The sequence below is a fragment of the Macaca thibetana genome, chromosome 12, assembly GCF_024542745.1.
Source record: "Macaca thibetana thibetana isolate TM-01 chromosome 12, ASM2454274v1, whole genome shotgun sequence".
NCBI lineage: Eukaryota > Metazoa > Chordata > Mammalia > Primates > Cercopithecidae > Macaca > Macaca thibetana.
This window is the reverse complement of record NC_065589.1, coordinates 67,918,597-67,938,810: the sequence shown is the minus strand read 5'-3', so window position 1 is coordinate 67,938,810 and position 20,214 is coordinate 67,918,597. Positions and strand designations below refer to the sequence as shown.

The 20,214-nt window shown below is 41.2% G+C and overlaps 1 protein-coding gene across 1 annotated transcript in view; it reads right to left on the bottom strand.

The window, feature by feature from the left end:
* Nucleotides 1–17,502, bottom strand: part of CHN1 (chimerin 1) — a 199,089-nt gene extending 181,587 nt beyond the window's left edge. The window contains exon 1 of the mRNA XM_050751783.1: nucleotides 17,165–17,502. Within this exon, the coding sequence (XP_050607740.1) occupies nucleotides 17,165–17,183 (19 nt within the window). The 5' untranslated portion in view covers nucleotides 17,184–17,502. The remainder of the gene's footprint in view (nucleotides 1–17,164) is intronic.
* Between the last annotated feature and the right edge of the window lie 2,712 nt (nucleotides 17,503–20,214).

The following is a 20,214-nucleotide window of genomic DNA, read 5'->3' as shown; positions in this document are numbered from 1 at the left end:
TCTAAGTCTAAGTTGGCTTAAGATTTGATGGCATTTTTAATTGTCTACAACTTCCCAACTCTGTTTCAATAAAATTAGCACAGAGTGTACCGTTTTGCAAATATTGCTAATATCTTTTTCTTAGTGCTTTATTAGTGATTACTTATAATATAACAATATATTCGGCCGGGCGCGGTGGCTCACGCCTGTAATCCCAGCACTTTGGGAGGCCGAGGCGGGCGGATCACAAGGTCAGGAGATCGAGACCATCCTGGCTAACACTGTGAAACCCCGTCTCTACTAAAAATGCAAAAAATTAGCCGGGCGAGGCGGCGGGCGCCTGTAGTCCCAGCTACTCGGGAGGCTGAGGCAGGAGAATGGCGTGAACCTGGGAGGCGGAGCTTGCAGTGAGCCGAGATCGCGCCACTGCACTCCAGCCTGGGCGACTAAGCGAGACTCTGTCTCAAAAAAAAAAAAAAAAAAAAAAAAAAAAAAAAAACAATATATTTAGTTGCCTTGAGACAACATGACAGATAGTATTCTATGGCAGCTTTCTCAGCGGCTATGAATCTTCTTATCATAAGGCACTGGAAAATAAAAAGAGCCTATAAAACTCATCACTGGTTTGAGCTCTTTAGAAAACAGACAGTATGTAAAGTGTTAATAAATACAGTATGAAATATACCAGTTCATCTCAGCTTAATATCTCAGCATTAACAATAAATTATTTCTATAATTTGAAAAAAGGTGTATATTGCTGTAATTTAGGGAAATAGATTTGAAAGAACACAAGGGTTTAAAGTAGCTTAGTTTTATTTCAGTTCACATTACCATTTGTCTGCATTAAAATTTTAAGTCAGAAAAAGTACTGCTTGATAGTATTTATTATTAAAAGCTGTCGCATTTTTTCAAAAAATAGTAGTGAAATTAATCTATTATAAAGTCTTGATCTCTCAATCTGCTAAAAGTCCTATGAACTATGTACTTTAACTGTATTACCATAAACCTGTTAAAATCTTAAAATAAAAGATAAGGCCGGTTATGGTGGCTCACACCTGTAATCCCAGCATTTAGGGAGGCCGAGGCAGGCAGATCACAAGGTCAGGAGTTCGAGATCAGCCTGGCCAACATGGTGAAACCCCATCTCCACTAAAAATACAAAAATCAGCTGGGTGTGGTGGCGGGTGCCTGTAAACCCAGCTACTCGGGAGACTGAGGCAGGAGAATGGCTTGAAACCAGAAGGTGGAGGTTGCAGTGAGCCAAGACTGCACACTGCACTCCAGCCTGGGCAATCAGAGCGAAACTCAAAAAAAAAAAAAAAAGATAAATATGTCAACTTTTAAAAAGTGTGCCTTGCCACCTAATTATGACAGCTGAAAACACATAGTAAGCAACATATTAAAGTTGCATATTAGGCTGGGCATGGTGGATCACACCTGTAATCCTAGCACTTTGAAGAATTACACTTTGAAGGCTCCTCCTAAGGTGGGAGGAGTGCTTGAGCCCAGAACTTCGCGACCAGCCTGGACAACACAGGGAGACCCTGTCTCTACCAATAATTTAAAAATCAGCTGGGCATGGTGGCACACACCTGTGGTCTCAGCTACTTGGGAGGCTGAGGTGGGAGGATCGCCTGAGCCCAAGAGGTCAAGGCTGCAGTGAGCAGTGATCACACTACCACACTGCAGCCTGGGAAAAACAGCGAGATCCTGTCTCAAAAAAAAAAAAGAAAAAAAAGAAGTTGCATGTTTATCTTAAATGTACTCTTACTAATGAAGAAAACACTATTTTGGGACAGAGCTTTTACAAATTATCTAATATTAATGTAAATAACATATACCAATTTTCCTTCTTCCCCTGGTACAAACAGATAAGACCTGAAAACATTGGACTTTTTCTATTAAGATTTTGATCAACCTTTAACTAAAAATTATTTCTAAAAAATAGTTTAAAAATGGTCATAGGCCTGTTTTCCTGAAAATCAATTCTTGTACTTGAATAAAAGTAAAAGAAGAAAAGTTTGGATTAGAAGGGTGACATGAGAAGGCATCTTGAGCTCAATGAGGTCTCATCCCAAATGAGTAAGTTCTGGGATCTGTGTGTTTGATCACTGCTCTTTCCTTCCCACTGCTCCTGACATTGGCAGACTTGGGGGTGTGTGTGTGTGTGTGTGTGCGCGTGTGTGTGTGCGTGTGTGTGTGCGTGTGTGTGTGCGTGTGTGTGTGCGTGTGTGTGGGTGCGCGCGCGCGCGTGAGAGAGCGAGCGAGCAAGAGCAAAAGTGCGAGGTCAGAGCGAGGGGGGGAAGATGGAGAGTCAGGGAGAAGAGAGGAAGAAATAAACACTAAAAGAGAAAGCAAGAGCTCCTCTGTCTGGAGAGACCTAGGAACAGCAGATCTTCCCCTACCCACTCCTATCCTCACCAACCTGTCCCACTCCTGCAAGAAAGGGGCTTGTCAGGCTCTCCAGAGAACTGCAGAGTCATGTGTCTGGAAAATTCAGGATGACAAGCCTTTAAGTATTCTGCAAGTGTCCCTACTGTATAGCGATGTCTGTTGCCCCCTTTCTTTTTACCACTGTATTATTAATCCATCTTGTTCCTTTTCTTGTCCTTTTGAAATAATCTATCCTTTTAACTTCAACTAAAAAAAATGAACTGACATGCCCAGAGAAGCATTTCTCATTCCAGGAATATACAATAACTTTAAAATCTCTGGTTAACTTTTAAACATTAGGATAAAAGAAACATGAATTGCATTTTTATGGCTCTCATCTTTAATTACATATGCTGTACACATACACAATGAGCATCTTTATAACATCCAAACCTGAGATCCAAATCTCAGAACAGTAACAAATACCATCCAAAGACTTAATAGGCAAAATCATCTTATAGGAACAACTTACAGGAGTAGCAAAGTCAAATTCATCAAAACTTTTTTTCACAATTAAATATTATAATAAGCAATATGTGAAATGTCCTATAAACCACTGACTGCATCTTTTTCAAGGGTCACGGTTTAATATATTCCATTCTGTAAAACAATCATTAGTGTGAGCTTTTCGGTCTACTACTTAGTGACATCTATTCAGCAACCTTCAAAACACAAACTAGTTTTTAAGTGGAGGACTAATATGCAAACGTCCTATGCACTTGGCTAACCCACCGGGGTCTGAAAGGGAGATCTGAACAAAGAAAGGCTGCCCTTCACAACTCCTTGCCATCAGCCTAGAAAAGTCTAAAAGAAGAGAAAACAGCTTTCAGAGCAGAAGAACCCATCATTTTTCTTACCTTTAGCACGGTCCCTCCAGAAGGTTTCTGTTTTCAGTTGACTACTGGACCCATGACAACATTAAAGGGGCCAGAAAATCAACCTGGATTATAACAATCCCTGTGTTTATAGATACTGTTTAGTGTCCCTTCTCCTCTGGTTTGAAAGTTAAAAGACGGATAAAGAGGTTTTTATAAAATATAACACAGTATAAATGTAACTGTAATTTCACAGGAAACTTTTGAAGAAAGAAAAGCTAGCAAAAGGAACCAATCCCAGAGTAAATAATATACCTGCCCTTGACATGAAACAATACTGCAGGAATACATCTATTTTTTTCTGTTAAAGCCTGGAAAAAAGATAATTAGTTAACAAAAACAATATTTAAGAAATCTGGAAATGTTAACTGTTGATAACTTGATTAAAGTATTATAAAGCAATAGAATAACTTTAAAAATGCTTTATATTTCTACCCTGGAAATTGTTAAGCTACAGGAACACCATGGTTTAGGGGAGATATTTTTTTCATTTAACAAATATTTTCAAGCACCTGCTATGTATGAAGCACTGTGCTAAGTTTAAGAAAGGTGAGGAATACAGAAATGAGAAAGAAATAAATCTTACTTTGGAGAAACTGTCAGTCTAGAAAAGATGACAAAAATAAGATACATAACTATTATGAAAGAAATGCATTCACAAATGTTATGAGAGATTCACAGAAAAAATGATACAGAATTCAGAACATGAAGGGACTCCTTCTGATGGGTGACAGGGGGCAGAGGAAAAGGTTGCAGAACTAAAAGGAAGGGCAGAGCCACAGAAAGAAAGAGGTATGAAAGCCATGCAAAGACCAATCTGTAAGAGTTAGCAGCTAGTTGGATATCAGAGGCAAGGAAAGAGAGGATGGAAGAATAAACACTAAGAATGTGGGGCTGGAATATGTGGCATCTGAAGTGTCTATAGGAAATCCAGACAGAGATGTGGAGTGTATGGTAGGGCAGGCTGGAGATAGATAAAGACTTGGGAATCATCCACACGGTGTTCACTGTTGAAGCCTACAAGCTTCCAAACGAGAAAAGAAGGTCAGTTCTTCAAAAGCACTGACATAGAGGGTATCAAACTGAACAAAATGAAGCATACGAAAGGCAGGAAAAGGAGTAGCAGCAGAACACAATGTCTCAAAAGACGAGAGAAAAAAGTTTTAAGAAGAAAGATGTAATCAAAGACATCAAATAGTGCAGAAAGAACAAATTTTCAAACAAGCCACTGGATACTGGCTCCTAAAGGATAAAGCACTTCCAGTTGATCAGAAGCAAATGTAAGACGACACTTGTGGCAAGATGCTCTCCTTGACCAAACTTTAGTCAGGCTTCTCCTAGGCCCTCTTCTCAACCAGGCTCCACCTTGGCCCAGGCCCCACCAGACCCGCATAGCCCAGTTTTACCAAGAAGCCTGCTAAGTCAGTTTAGAGAGAATCCTTCCACCTTTGATAGCTAATCAATTTTTTTTTTTTAAAGAGACAGGATCTGACTCTGTCACCCAGGCTGGAGTGCTCACTGAAGCCTGGGTTCAAACACCTGCGCTCAAGCAATCCTCCAGCCTCAGCCTCCCCCCAATAGCTGGAACTACAGGTGTGTGCCACCATGCCAGCTATGTTTTTACTTTTTGTAGAGATGAGGGTCTCGCTATACTGCTCAGGCTGGTCTTGAATTCCTGGCCTCAAGCAATCCTTCTGCTTCAGCCTCCCAAACGGCTGCGATTACAGGCATGAGCCACCACCACACCTGGCTCCAATCACTTGTTAGCTAATGGAATTCCTCATCCCCCTACTCTTGTTATCTGATCACACTGACATGCCCTCAGTAAGAATCCTGTTATGTCAGTTTAGCAATAATTCCCCCCACCCTTGATGTCTCCTCTTAGTAACTGTCCATCGACCACCCCACCACCTGCTTCATGGTTATAAATTCCTGCTTGTTCTTGTTGTATTCAGAATTGAGTCCAATATCTCTCCCCTATCACAGCAGTCTGGACACCTGTCATGATCATCTTAAATACAATCTTCTTTGCTGCTTTAACAAGTGTTAGAATAAGTTTTTCTTTAATAGTTGTCAATCTCTTGTTTTTCACTAGAGATGAATGACATTCACAAACACCTAAAAACTAATTATTATCTGTGGCACTGTGGCTGGGAAGAGATGAAAACAGACATGTAGAAGTGGAAGGGGACCATACAGAGACTTCTCTTTCAATAAGTCCTTGGTAATGGGAGGAGCACCAAAAAAACACATGACAGTGCTTGAGAGGGTACCAAAGTTTAAAAAAAAAAAGGCTTTACCATATGGAATGACAAATCACGGCTGCAGTCAGAGAGAAACAACCCAAGGGAGAGGAAGACTCTAATGACACAAGACAGAGAAAAACAAATTCCCATGATTATTGTTTCAATCTCCTTGCACTGAATCTTTTTGTAAATTGCCTCAAATTCTTCCTAGAAAAATAAGAGGCATTAATAAATAAGAGAAATAAAAGGTTTTTTAATCCATCTAAAAATGTTAATGTTTAACCTGTTGTTTATATCTGCTCTTCTCACAACCATCTGAAAAATAATAGGAATGTTCATGTAGCAGACAAATTAATGAAAGATTATGTTGTTTTTATTTTCAGACCTCTAAAAGGTTAAATTAGCCATTTTCATACTGAATTCATATTCAATTTAATTATGTTCCCTACTGTGAGGGTAAAACATGAACAAACCAAGCTAATTTATGTACAATCCCTTTGTACTATTGAAATGAAAATGAACAATAGTTTAATGAAGTGGAATTTGTTATCTAATTATGCCAAATAATTTAGAAACATCTGCTGGTGGTTAGTAATATTATAGTTAAACCTCACGGAATTTGATCCAGAGAGATTTCTATTTTATTCAAGCTTTTGTGAGCTTACAGTTGGGGAATCCATATTAGAATATAGAACCAAGGCATGACAGAATGACACATTTACTGAATTTTTAAAAATGCACAGAAAATGATGAAAGGAAAACAGGGGGTCCATGTCGTATGGATCTGGGCCTTACAGTTAACTCCCATATTTAATAAATACAGTAGACTCCATAACATGCAACATTTATTGAGTAGCTAGTAGGCAGCAGACACTGTAACGGTTGTTAAATATACAAAGAAAAAACCTATAGCTTTCCCATTAGGGAACTTCATCCAATGGGGAGACAGGAGACTATAAACTATTATGTTACCACATAACAAGTGCTAGGGCAGAGATGTTTAGTATAGGGCACTCCGGATGCAGAAAAGGGATAATTCACAAATGAAGGCCAGGTAGAAGAGATGATTATTCAAGCTGAGTTTTGCAAGATGTGTAGAGGTGAGAGCAAAGAAGAGATAGGGACATGATGGTGCCAAAGGCTCATTAAGTACATTTTTTTCTGGAAAGTAGTCCAGTATGGCTAAAGCACAGTCTCTAAGTGGGAGACAGTGAGAGATGAAGTCAGACAAGTAATCAAGGGTCCTATCTTGATAGTCTTATACACAAGCTAGGGAATTTGGACTTAATGGTGACAAGGAACCACTGGAGGATTTTAAGTAGGGAAGTAAATTGTGAACTAACCAATTTCTAAGAGGCAGGTTTAAGTTTCCGATTACAGACTCTCATATAATAAGCAAGGATAATGTAAAATAATAAAGGAGGAAAAAACATAAAAGTAAATGTTTAAATTGATTGAAGGTGATTCACAAGTTACAGATACACAGTGACAGTATTGTTATATGTTTATTCTTTCTTTCTTCATTTATTCACTTAACTTAGATTGAGTACCTATTACGTGCCAAACACTGAGTTTACAGTCCTTGACACATTTTAAGTGTTATGAGGGCAGGCATATAACTGATTACAGAAATCCTTATCCACGGTTTCACTTTTCATGCTTTCAATTACACACAGTCAACTGCAATCTGAAAATATTAAATGAACAACTCCAGAAAATAAGTAATTCACAAGTTTTTACACTGCATGCTGTTCTGAGCAGCATGATGAAGTCTTACACTACACAGCTCCATCCCACCAAGCAGTGGTCCCCAATCTTTTTGGCACCAGTGACCGGTTCTGGTTTCATGGAGGACAATTTTTCCATGGACGGTGGCGGTATGGGGGCATGCAGAGGGAATGTTTTGGGATGCAACTGCTCCACCTCAGATCAACAGGCATTAGATTCTCTTAAGGAGTGTGCAACCTAGATCCCTCACATGAGCAGTTCACAACAGGGCTCACACTCCTGTGAGAATCTAATGCCACTGCTGATCTGATGGGGTGGAGCACAGGTGGTAATGCTCACTCACTTGCTGCTCACCTCCTGCTGTGTGGCCCAGTTCCTAAAAGGCCACCAACCAGCACCAGTCCATGGCCTGGGGGTGAGGACCCCTGCTGCCAAGAATGTGAGTAATTCCTTTGTCCAAGATATCCACGCTGCAGACACTACCTGCTTGTAAGTCACTTAGTAGCCATTTTAGCAGTACCACAGTGCTTATGCTCAAATAACCTTTATTTTACTTAACAGTGGCCCCAAAGTATAAGAGTAGCAATGCTGGCATACTATCATAATGGTTCTATTTGATTATTAATTACTGTTAATCTCTTACTGTACCTAATTTATAAATTAAAATTTTACCATCCTATGTTTGTATAGGAAAAAACATAGTAGATAATAGGGTTCTGTAGTATCCAGTTTCAGGCATCCACTGAGGCTCCTGGAATGTATCCGCTGAGGATAAGGGGAGACTACTGTATCATCTGGGTTACCTCCCAAAGGAGAAGTAAGCATTGCCTGTTGAACAGGATATTGTTTAATTTTCAGAGAGTAACAGAAAGTGTCACAGTGGCCAGCACTATCACAGAAATCTACTTGATCTTCACTGTAAGCCCCCTGAACCAGGTCTGCAATGGCACATGGCACTTATTCAGACACACACACAAAGTAGAAATATTACAAAACCATTTTTTCAAGTGGGTCAACAGACTTGTTAAATGGAGAAATTGTTCTGGTATCTTCAACCTTTGTTAATATTTACAATAACAATATTGGTGACAATAAGAGCTACTATGTATCTTCAACCACTGTGCTAAGAACCCTACATAATAATCTCATTTATTCCTGCGCAAATGGGATAAGGGAACAGTCCCTGTTTACCTATCAAGAAATTGAGACTAGAACATATAGCTGACCCTTGGCAGAGAAAGGACTAAACATAGCTCACTTACCGCCAAATCCAAGCTCTTTCCACTACACTACATGCTACGAAAGTACCATCCTCCATGAACCTCCCATCTCACTCAGTAAAATCTCAAGTCCTTACCAGGCCCTGGGGGATACACCTCAGTACTCTCTATCCCCCAGTTGCCTCTCTCCTCATCTCCTCCACCTTTCCCCTTGCTGACTCCACTCCAGCCACACTGGCCCTTCTGTTCCTGAAAACTGCCCAGCACATCCTTGCTTCAAAGCCTGCTCCATGAGGCAATTTCCCAATTTCATGTAATGGGTTTCTCACTTCTTTCAAGCCTGCTCAAAATTCACCTGTCTGTGAGGCCTACTCCCCCTCCCCCTACATTGTGAGACAGGTAACCCCTTACCCCTCACTCTCCTCTATTTTTCTTCAAAGCATTTGCCACCTGGCACACTATACATGTTTCATTGTCTGTTTCCCTCCACTGCAAATATAAATTCCTTGATGGCAGGAACGAATACGTACTTGGCACATATTAGGCACTCACTAAATATTCATCAGATAGATGGATAAACGAATCACAAAATAGGAAAACACATCCCAAGCCTCAAAGCTACTCCTTGGCAAAATTATAGAAGAGTACTCTTCTAGTTTCTACACCCTTCTCTCACTTAACGGTATCATCCACTCCTTCCCCAGACCTCAAATGTCCTCTGCTTTTTCATGCACTTTTGCTTATGACATCACCTCCTACAAACCTTTTTAGTAAAGCCCCACCCTCTACAACTTCTACTTTCTCTTACAGTATAATTCCCTCAATCAAAATGCCTGCTCTATGTTTTTACTACTTTAAGACTGCCCATCCATAAACTGAAATAATTCTTTCATGCTAAAAGAACGTATTTATCTATATTTAGCATGTAATTCCTCATAGGTAACATGCTAAAAAATCATGCTTAATAGTGTAAATTTCACTTACCATGGGAGGTCTGCAGGAAAAAATATTTCAGTCAAACAGATGTTTCCATATCCCTCAAATGGACATCCATACCACTCACCTGCTCCCTGCCTGACCTAGCATCAACTACTTCAAACCCTAAAATCATCTTTACCAGAGTAACTTCACAGCCATTAAAGAGCTAGAAAACAATAGCAAAGTTCTATATAAAAGATACAAAAGGCCGGGCGTGGTGACTCACATCTGTAATCCCAGCATTTTGGGAGACCGAGGCAGAAGGATCATGAGGTCAGGAGTTCGAGACCAGCCTGGCCAACAAAAATTAGCTGGGTGTGGTAGTCCCAGCTACTCGGGAGGGTGACGCAGGAGAACTGCTCGAATCCGAAGAGGCACAGGTTGCAGTGAGCTGAGACCACGCCACTCTACTCCAACCTGGGTGACAGTAAGACTCTGTCTCGGGGGCAAAAAAAAAAAAAAAAAAAGATACAAGATAGGGCCAGGCACAGTGGCCCACACCTATAATCCCAGCACTTTGGAGGGCCAAGATGGGTGGATCACCTGAGGTCAGGAGTTCAAGCCCACCTGGCCAACATGGTGAAACCCTGTCTCTACTAAATACACAAAAATTAACCAGGCGTGGTGACACACGCCTGTGGTCCCAGCTACTCAGAAGTCTGAGGCAGGAGAATTGCTTGAATCTGGGAGGTGGAGGTTGCAGTGATCTGAAATTGCGCCACTACACTGCAGCCTGGTGACACAGTGAGACTCTGTCTCAAAAAAAAAAAAAGATACAAGATTAAAAAAAAAAAAAAAAAAAAAAAAAAAAAAAACCACATACTTTAAGAGCTGAAGATATGACAGAAATGGGAAAAATCAGGAAGAATTTGCAGTTTTAAAAGCCTCAAAGACTCATTCAGTTTTGAAATGTCAAGTCTGTGGTCACAAAAATCTATTCAAGGAGAGATATGTCTGACACATCCCTGTGCTTGCCTTATACCACGGAACACATGCAATCCAAAGGAATCGAAAGGTCAAAGTCAGAGTAGAAAGAGAAAGGAACCACTCTCAGTGCAGCTGGATAAAAAACAATGAGGTGGCTCTATGCCAGGCCACTGAGCAGCTGGTGACATGCTGGCCTGACTCATCTTCCCTTCTCCCCCATTCTCTCAACTGTGGGTATTGGCTCTTCCCAAGAAGTGCCTACTTTTCTAACTGTAAAACAGGTAGGAACAGTTTTACCTATCCATTTTTAATTTTATTTTTTGTTCTTTGAGGAAGAAAAGTAAAAAAAATTCTAAAAATGTAAAAAGCTCTTAAAGGTTCTTAGATATAAAACCATTCTTTTCTTCTATTTAATCTTTATTTTTAAAGCTTAGGTGGTTTTTTAAATTAATATATCTCAGCTTTACTGAGATATATTCCCATACCATAAAATTCACCCTTTTAAAGTATACAATGTAGCGGTTTCTAGTGTATTCACAAAGTATCTATTCTTTTAAAAATAAGCAGCCAAGCCGGGCGCGGTGGCTCACGCTTGTAATCCCAGCACTTTGGGAGGCCGAGGCGGGCGGATCACAAGGTCAGGAGATCGAGACCACGGTGAAACCCCGTCTCTACTAAAAATACAAAAAATTAGCCGGGCGCGGTTGTGGGCGCCTGTAGTCCCAGCTACTCGGGAGGCTGAGGCAGGAGAATGGCGTGAACCCGGGAGGCGGAGCTTGCAGTGAGCCGAGATCGCGCCACTGCACTCCAGCCTGGGCGACAGAGCGAGACTCCGTCTCAAAAAAAAAATAAAATAAAATAAAATAAATTAAAAAATAAAAATAAGCAGCCAAATTAGGAATATACATTTATAACTTTATTTTGTCAGGCTTTTTTTTCTATTCAATATGACTTTTCAATGTAAATATGGTCATACTGTATCCTCTTTCCTTAGTTTTGTCCTATCCTATTTTAAGGATAGTAGGATTATATTAATAAAAAAAATCAAAGTTCATAGAAATTATTTTCTATGTAAGAATGACTTATGGCTGGCGATTTGGTTACAAGGCCAGGCTCAAGGACTTGTCCTGAATTGAGTTTGCACAGAAAGTTCTGTGATTTCATTTAGTTTACATATTTCAGATAAATAAAGTCTTCTAAAGATGCTGTAATTGATACTTTCTGTAAGACTGAGAAAACATCAATTGCCCACAGAAAAGGACCTTGTCTTTATCAGAGGGACTCTGAGAAACGCTACACCCTCACCAGCCCCAGCAAGGTACTCTTTGTCATGGCTGCTCTCAAGATGATGGTAAATTCCTAGGTTAAAACAATCTTATGAAAAATCTGTAACTTATTATACTAATGTCATTCCTTTAAAACTATTATTATAACATATAAAACATCACCAAACAGTATTTTTCTGCCTATTTTACGATTGCTTTAAATTAGTATAAAACATGTATTCTCAATGAGTTGGGGAGACGGAGAGTTGGGTTTAAAAAGTACTATATTTATATTATGCAGAAAGCAGATATATCTACGGTACATAAAGAGATACACGGTATATTTCTGGTATTAAATTTTCATGGGGAGAACAATTAGAAAACAGGCATAAAAGGCTGGGAGGGGGAAGATTTTTTAAAAGGTTGAGAAAAAGTAATCTAAAAGAAACTAAAACTTTTATTGAAAATATGTCAAATTTGTACAATTATACATATCACTATTTTCTATGTTCAAAAATTAGGCTGCTTATAGGATGGTTATCTGCAGAGCCAGATGTGACTCAAAAGACTGCAGCACCAATATTCCTTGTACACAGATGGTGACTATCAGAGTTATAACAACTATAATTATTTTATTGTTCTTACATTGTACCAGCTCTCCACACATTAAAAGACAAACTTTAAAGCTAAAATATTAGAACCACAGGCATGCATCACCACACCTGGCTAATTTTTCTTTTTTTTTAATTGAGATGGAGTCTCGCTCTGTTGCCCAGGCTAGAGAACAGTGATGTGATCTCAGCTCACTGCAACCTCTACCTCCTGGGGTTCAAGCTATTCTCCTGCCTCAGCCTCCCATGTAACTGGAACTATAAGCATGTGCCACCACGCCAGGCTAATTTTTGTAATTTTAGTAGAGACATGGTGTTGCTATGTTAGCCAGGTTGGTCTTGAACTCCTAACCTCAAGTGATCACCCACCTTAGCCTCCCAAAGTACTGTGATTACAGGCGTGAGCCACCACACTCGGCCTGATTTTTTTTTTTTTTTTTTTTTTTTTTTGAGACAAAGTCTCCCTGTGTCTCCCAGGCCGGAGTGCAGTGGCGCGATCTTGGCTCACTGTAACCTCTGCCTCCCGTGGTTCAAGGGATTCTCCTGCATCAGCCTCCCAAGTAGCTGGGACTTCAGACACCTGCCACCACACCTGGCTAATTTTTTTATTTTTAGTAAAGGTTGGGTTTCACCACGTTGGCCAGGCTGGTCTTGAACTCCTGACCTCAAATGATCCACCCACTTCGGCCTCCCAAAACGCTGGGATTACAGGTGTGAACCACTGCACCCAGCCTTTTTTATTATTATTATTATTTGTAGAGATGGTGTCTCCCTATGTTGTTCAGGCTGGTCTCAAACTCCTGAGCTCAAGTGATCCTCCAGCCTCGGCCCCTCAAAGTGCCAGGAGGCATGGGCCACCCATTACAGATGTGAGACACTATGCTCAGCTGGGTTTTCTTATTTTTACTCTTTAGAGGCAGGGTCTTGCTATGTTGTCCAGACTGGAATGCAGTGGCTACTCACAGGCACGATCATAGTGCAACCACAGTCTTGAACTTCTGAACTCAAGCAATTCTCTTGCCTCAGCCTCCTAAGTAGCGGGGACTACAGGCACATTGCCACCATGTCTGACTAAAATATTAAGTTTTGACACCAGTGTGAGAAGGAACACGGAGAAAAATTTAAATAAGGATGATTATTTAAATGACAGCTGAAAAGAATATATTCTGAAAAAGGCAGATGAGCTCACACCACTGGGCCACCCTCTCGTATTCTTTGGATAACTGAAAAATAAAAATGTCAGCAGAGAGTATAGTTGAGTGGGAATTTCCTATAAAATTAGCTTTCAGTCAAATAAAGCATACTGAAAATGTTCAATTGACTTGTCTTTTAAAAAATACATTTTAATTTCAGGACACTCATTTGGGAAATCAGAAGATTTCCTAACTATATCACAAAGGATATGCCATTGCTATTTAACTGCTCCAAAAGATGTCCATAGGAAGGTTTGTCAGGCTAGTGACAGATGCTGAATAAAGTGAGATAATGAAAAGGTTTCCATGGCAGAAGCGTCTGAGGAAAGATGGTATAAAAATATAGCAAAATTGTAAGTATTATTAGAAGTGATCCATGGTAGTAACGATGGTGACTAACTGATAACAAGAATAGAAAAATTAGAGGCAAGGAGGGTGAGTGGCAACGCTAGAGGTGACTATACCCAGATCGAGGAGCATTATTCAAGGTTCAGCCAGCCCAGTGGATGGTAACTGAGTTCCCAATCTCATCAGTTGGTCTGGGCTATAAACCACAGCCCCATTAAGCTATAAATGACAGAAATTCCTGCCAAGGCAAGAGCTGGCAGAATGCTTATTCACCCAGCTCTGCCAACTAAGACTCTATTGGTGTGGCCAATCAGGACATTTTGTCAGGTACACCAGCTACAAATTCCCACATTCAAGGATCTGAGACTTTCCTTTTATCCCAGTAATTACTAGAAAACATGTGCTCTCTACCAAGGAAGTTCTCACAAAGCCTATATGGAATTAGTTAATAGTTAAGTGCCACTCACTATATGGAATTAGGTAATTAGTGAATTAGGTGCATTTGCTATAGTTCTAGAAAAGACTCTGGAGTGCCACTAGAGGACCATGTCTCTTGTACACTGTGACAGATGTTTGCTGAACAAATGACAGGGTGAGTGAGCAGAGTCTGTAATACATATGGATAATTTTTGAAATTGGGAGATTTAAAAACTATATCGAAGCTGATAATGAGATGTGAGTTCATCTGAAAGGAGAAGAAAAATGGGTGCAAATCCTTAAGCTTTCAAAAATGCACATTTTCAATTCCCAAATGAGACTGTAAAATCATTCAAGATTGGGGTCTGGTTCTTCTATCCCAAAATAAAACAAATATGCATTAAAAATATCATTTTAAGCGGCAAAGGTGATTAACAGTGAGGAGGAGAGATAAGACAGTCTTAGCCATTCAGCTTAATTTAACAAGTATTTGAGTTCCTATAACATACTTAACAAGTGAAAAAAATTAAATGTATGCAAATGCAAAATCAGGTAATGTTAGAGGTTCCACTTTTTAAAACTAAGTCACCAACTCCCTATAAAAAGAACATTTCTTAAATTTATAAAAAGCCTGAAAGAAAATGTAAAACACAAAGCTAATAACTAGTCTAGACTCTACTGCTGGACTGGGCTAACTGATTAACCAAGATACAAAAGATAGGGCCCTGACAATGGTTACTCTGGGGAGCCTCAGGTATAAACTCTGCTGAGCTCTGACTAATTCCGTTGATCTGGTTAGGTCCCTGCCTCTAACTCTTTTCACTACCATCTCACAGAACTTTATTGCTCCATTGCTCTTCTGTTCTAAGTCATTAAGAGTAAATATAAAGGGACATGAGGCACTTCTGACTAAAACCAACTAGTTAAAGGTAGTAAAATCTAAAATAAAATCCATTTCTTCTAACCCGTGGGTATGTCTCTCAACATACACAAAAAGTTATTTTGAATTGGGCAAGTTTGACCCAATCTCCTAGTATCTATCTTTAATACAACAGTTCTCAAACTTCAGTGAGCGTAAGAATCACAAAGGGAGTCACTTTAAAATCCCCTTCCCCCATGTCTTTGGGCAAAAGAATCTACATTTTTAACAGACATCCCAGATGACTGATGAGTCGTGTACAATGACTTTTAAAAACAGCTGCTGCTCTATCACTACTTACCAAATAGCCTCTGCACTCAAGAGTGGTTTGTTTTATAACACAGAAACGTTCACACTGTAACAAACTGGATTTTGTGAAGTGAATTCTATTTTCCCACAAGTAGACTTTAACATTTTAAATATACATTATTCATTTTGAAGGCTGGGAGTGATTTCTTATACTTTCTTCTACAGGCCACATTCCGTACTTTTCCCTTCCTCATCTTCACCTCAGTGGTTAAAGATTTAGAATTTAGAAATCCTTTAAAAGAGCATTTTTCACCCCAATTTATCTTTTTTATTCATCAGGAAAGCCAGTATTTGAAAAGTTGACTTGTAAACCTTACTTCTGAAATCAAACCTTGAACATGCTCAATATCTCTTTAGGAAACAAAATTTTTGTACCAAAAAGTTCCACATTTAAGGAAAATGCTGCTATTAAATAATGCTTAGATACAAAGTACTAAGAAGCAGCGAGAATTTTACTATTTTTCAGAAAAAGAATAAACTTTTTTTAAGTACCTATGGAGGATCATCACCAAGTAAGAAATGTCACTTCTAGTAACGTACTTGGGCACAGTAAATACAGTGCCAGAGTGAAGCCTGGTGAAGTGAATTCTATGCTCAGTTTTGCCACAAAAGAGCCCTGTGACCTTGGGAAACAACCTCTCTGGATCTAAGTTTAATTTATAAAATAAGATAGTTAAATAAAAGTAACATTTTGATTCCAGCAGCTTAATTCACTGGGAGGTATTTACATCAAAAAGCATTTGAGGTATGTAACACCTCTAACGTGCTTGAATCAAATGACATAATTAAAACTGAACTGGAAACTTGATATTGTGAATAACTTACTGAGGCTGTTCTTGTAGCTATCAATTACATATCATTGTACTTTGCTTCTTCGAAAAAGCTGAATACTTTGAACGTCTAAATGTTCATATATTGAGTTTTCTTAAAGTCAGGTACGTATGTACCATAGTCCAGTTTTGTAAAAGGAAAGAATGTATCTTTTCAGTCCTTTTTCCCAACCCATTGTCATTTCTCATTGTCACTGAGAAAAAAACACCTTGAAGTCTTAAACACTAAAAGCAACAGTGTTGCAGTAATTACACCACAAAAATAACATTTCTTTCTTAATGAATACTCAGTCTCCTGAGATTACAGTTACCTTCCGGTAACCAACTTTCTTCTGTCTGCTCTCAGTCGTTAGCGCAAACATTTTCAATTTTAACCCATATTCAGTTCACAAATCATACTTATTTCCAATGGAATATACTGAGTCCAAAAAAAAATTCCCCAATAGTCCAACAGGAAGCAACACATGCATTTGGCAATTCCAAGGAGGCTGGGGATGCACAGATACCTCGTTCAAAATAAATAAACTTTCCAAGGACCTTTATTTACCGACGGGAAAGGGAGGTTTGAAAACAACCGGTTAACTACACTCCCAAGTTGGCATCTTAAAGAACCGTTGTGCGTTTGCAAAACACCCAGGACCTCTGAGCCTCCCAGCCGAGAATTGGCCAAGGGAGCACACGCCCATCGGCCGTGCCTGGAGAGGAAACAATGGGAGAGGCGCGAGGGAGCGAGCCGGCGCCCCGGGCGCCCCAACTCTGCGACCCCGGCCCGCTCCGACCCCACGCGCCGCGCCCCCTCCCCGGGCACCCAGACCCCCCAGGTCCCCGCCCGCCAGCCCCGGGAAGCGGCCCACCTGCGGCGGCGCGGGGAGACAGCTGCACTTACCAAACAGGGTCAGGGCCATTGTAAAGGCGCTCGCCGCCTGCTCGCCGCCGCCCGCCGAGTCCACGCGCTCCTCCCAGGCGGGCTAGGGATCACCTCATCGGCCCGCCGCACCCTCACCTCGGAGGGAGTGGGGTGCCCGATGGTGCGTGCTGGGGGCGCCGGCGCCCGGGGAGGCTGCAGGCCGGGACGCGGGGGACCGCTGCAAGAAAAAGTTATTCACGCGTTATTGTCGGGCGCAACGGGCCCAGGGAGCCCCGCTAGCTCTCCTCGAGCCGGCACTTGTCGCTGCTATCAGGCGCGGAGCGTGCGCGCGGGAGGAGGTACCTGCGAGGCGGGAGGCTTGGCCGCGGCGCAGTGGCAGGCGGAGAGGCGGCGCCGCAGTGGCGGCGGCGGCGGCGGCGGCGGCGGCGGCGGCGGCGGCGGCGGCGGCGACGGGGAGAGCAGCAGCCTCGCACAGCCCCCGGCGGGGCGCGCTCACTCCGCATCCCGCGGCCTCGCCGACGCCATCTTGCGATAGCGTCTCCCACGAGCTTGGCCGCGCCGCCGCCTCCTGCCTCTCCCTCGGGCTTCCCGGCCCAGTGCGTTCCCATGGCAACGGGCGCGCGCGGGGGCGCGGGGGTGCGCCCTCATTCACGCGGCGGCGAGGAGCCGCCCGCGCCCCCCTAGAGGCGGCCGCCGGGAGCGGGGATGGAGCGGGGCCGGTGTGCGTTTTAGCTGAAAGCCCAGGTTTTTTCTTGAATGGAATTTGAGGAGGCGCAGAGAGGAGAAAAACGGTGTTACTCGAAAGAGGAAGAGTCACAGGAGGATGCTGCGTGAATACAGCGTCCGGGCAGGGTCATCTGGGGACCTGGTGCGTGTGAGGACATATTTCTCCTTCTGGCGCCCTCCGGGTTCACTGAGGCTGGAGCCAGTGACCTGAAGATGCAGGGCTCTGGAAGGAACAGAGGCACTGAATGCTGCTTTCCTCTCCGTTTGGACTTAGGAGCCGCTAGGAGTAATTCTGATCAAATTGTCACACATTAGGAAACAGGAGTCGCTTAAAAAGCATCTGAGATTACCTCAGATAATTTGTTAAAATTACCTTACACCTGATTTTTTTCCCTTTACATTATACCTCTTTGATATTGTCTCAAGGGAAAAAAATATCAGCATGTGTCACTGACTGGCACTTATTTGCCACAAAAGATTGTTCCCCTGAGCTTCTTGCATTTATCTGATAATCACCGGCAACGTCCTCCTTTCTGTGATGTTCTCTCCTCACCTCTGTCTCTGCCATGAGGAGCCATACAACGCCTTGAGATTGTCAGCCAAAAGATGTTCTTGAAAAGCTGGGTTATGATGTTTTCCGTCGTTGTCGTTTAATGTATTCAAAAAGTCATTCTTCTCTAGTTGCTATATGTGTGCCCTGTTTAAGAAATTCCTTCTTTTTCCTTGTTTCTCTGCTTAGGGATTTGGTACTATTTTGGTATCTGATCATGTAGATCTTCTCTTTGGTTCTCCTTTCTTTCTACAGGCGTCTTTGCTCTTAGTTCCTCAGGTTCCCTGGTGTCATTTCCCTCTTCTCTTCGATTTTCAAATAATTATTTAAGAATATTATAGAAAGATCTTGTATTTAATGTATCTTAGAGACCGAGTCGTGATGAAGTGGGGGATTACTACAGTACTTCCAATGGAACCACAGTTAATTCACCATCATTATTTCACAACTGACTTAAGCATCAGAAGAAAAGCAGGTTGGAAGGAGGAGCCAAGCCTTTTGTTTCAAGTCAGTTAACTCAGAAAGAAAGAAATATTAAAATGATTCAACATGAATGGGCAAGTGTTTAAGATGCTATATGCTTGGAATTTTGTGATGTAAAATGGCTCTCTTTGGCCACTAATCAAAATAAATCTTTAAAATCCCCAGAATTTAAAATCTTTCATGAAAATGAGCTCTTGATTTTGAACAACCTTTCTGCTCATGAAAAATTACAAACACACAGCTCATAAAGATAAATGAGAAACTCACGAAAGCTTTGTGGGATAGATTTTATAACAATATAAAGATTGCTGCTAATCTACTTTGCAGCCAAATAAATCAGAAACTGAAGACTCCGTTTACTGTTTCAACCAGTGGTCTTCAACATTTTTGGACCTAATTTCCTTTTGAGGCTCTCATGAAAATACTGTTCCTCCTCTTAGAAAAGTGCTTGCATACATACACACATTCACCGGAAATTTTTCACATAATTTCAAGGGGATTATGGGCTCTTCAGGGACCTTAGGTTATCCCCTGGAAGTGTTTTTTGTAATCTCAGAAAGCTTTTGCCCTTATAATTTAAAAGAAAATATTTTCCTTCAGAATAGAACCATTGAATTTTGAATAGGAAAAGACCAAAACTCCCATGATTTACAGATAAGAAAATTGAGTTCCCCATTGTTAAAAGATTTTCGCAAATGTGTTCACCTATTTAGTAGCAGAACCAATGGGAAAATAGGTTCTGGTGTTCTCACCGACCACCTTCCCTACCCCCATCCCGCATCAATTTAGACGTTGCATGGTTTGAATTTCAAAAGAAAAATCTGTTTAGTATTAGAAACAAAATAACAAGAGTATTTTGTCCTTAGCCATTTTGCATAGAGTTTGGGAAGTTGCATTTCGTCTCAAAGAGTTTTTATTAACATGCCCTTCTACTCCGAACTATGTGTCCAATCATGCTAAAAGAGAAACAATGCCTTTCTCACTTTGTTGAGCTCTGTTAGAGCATCAGGGTTTTGGTGCTGCAGCTGGGCTTGCTAGTAGCTCTCTCCATCCCTTGCCAGGTTGTCCTGGGAGTGAGACAGAGGGAAATGAGCTTCCATATGCTCAGATTTACCCTCCCATCATACAGCCAGCCTTTGGTTACTGGACCAGCTTTCCTCTCACTAGTCTGGCCAAGTACAGCTGAATCCTAGTGACACCCTGCTTAAACTCAAGTGAAGATCCTTTTCCTCTCCCCTTTCTACTCACACACCCACATACACACACACACATACCCCTGTTTTTAAGGTACACTTTGGAACAAAACAGT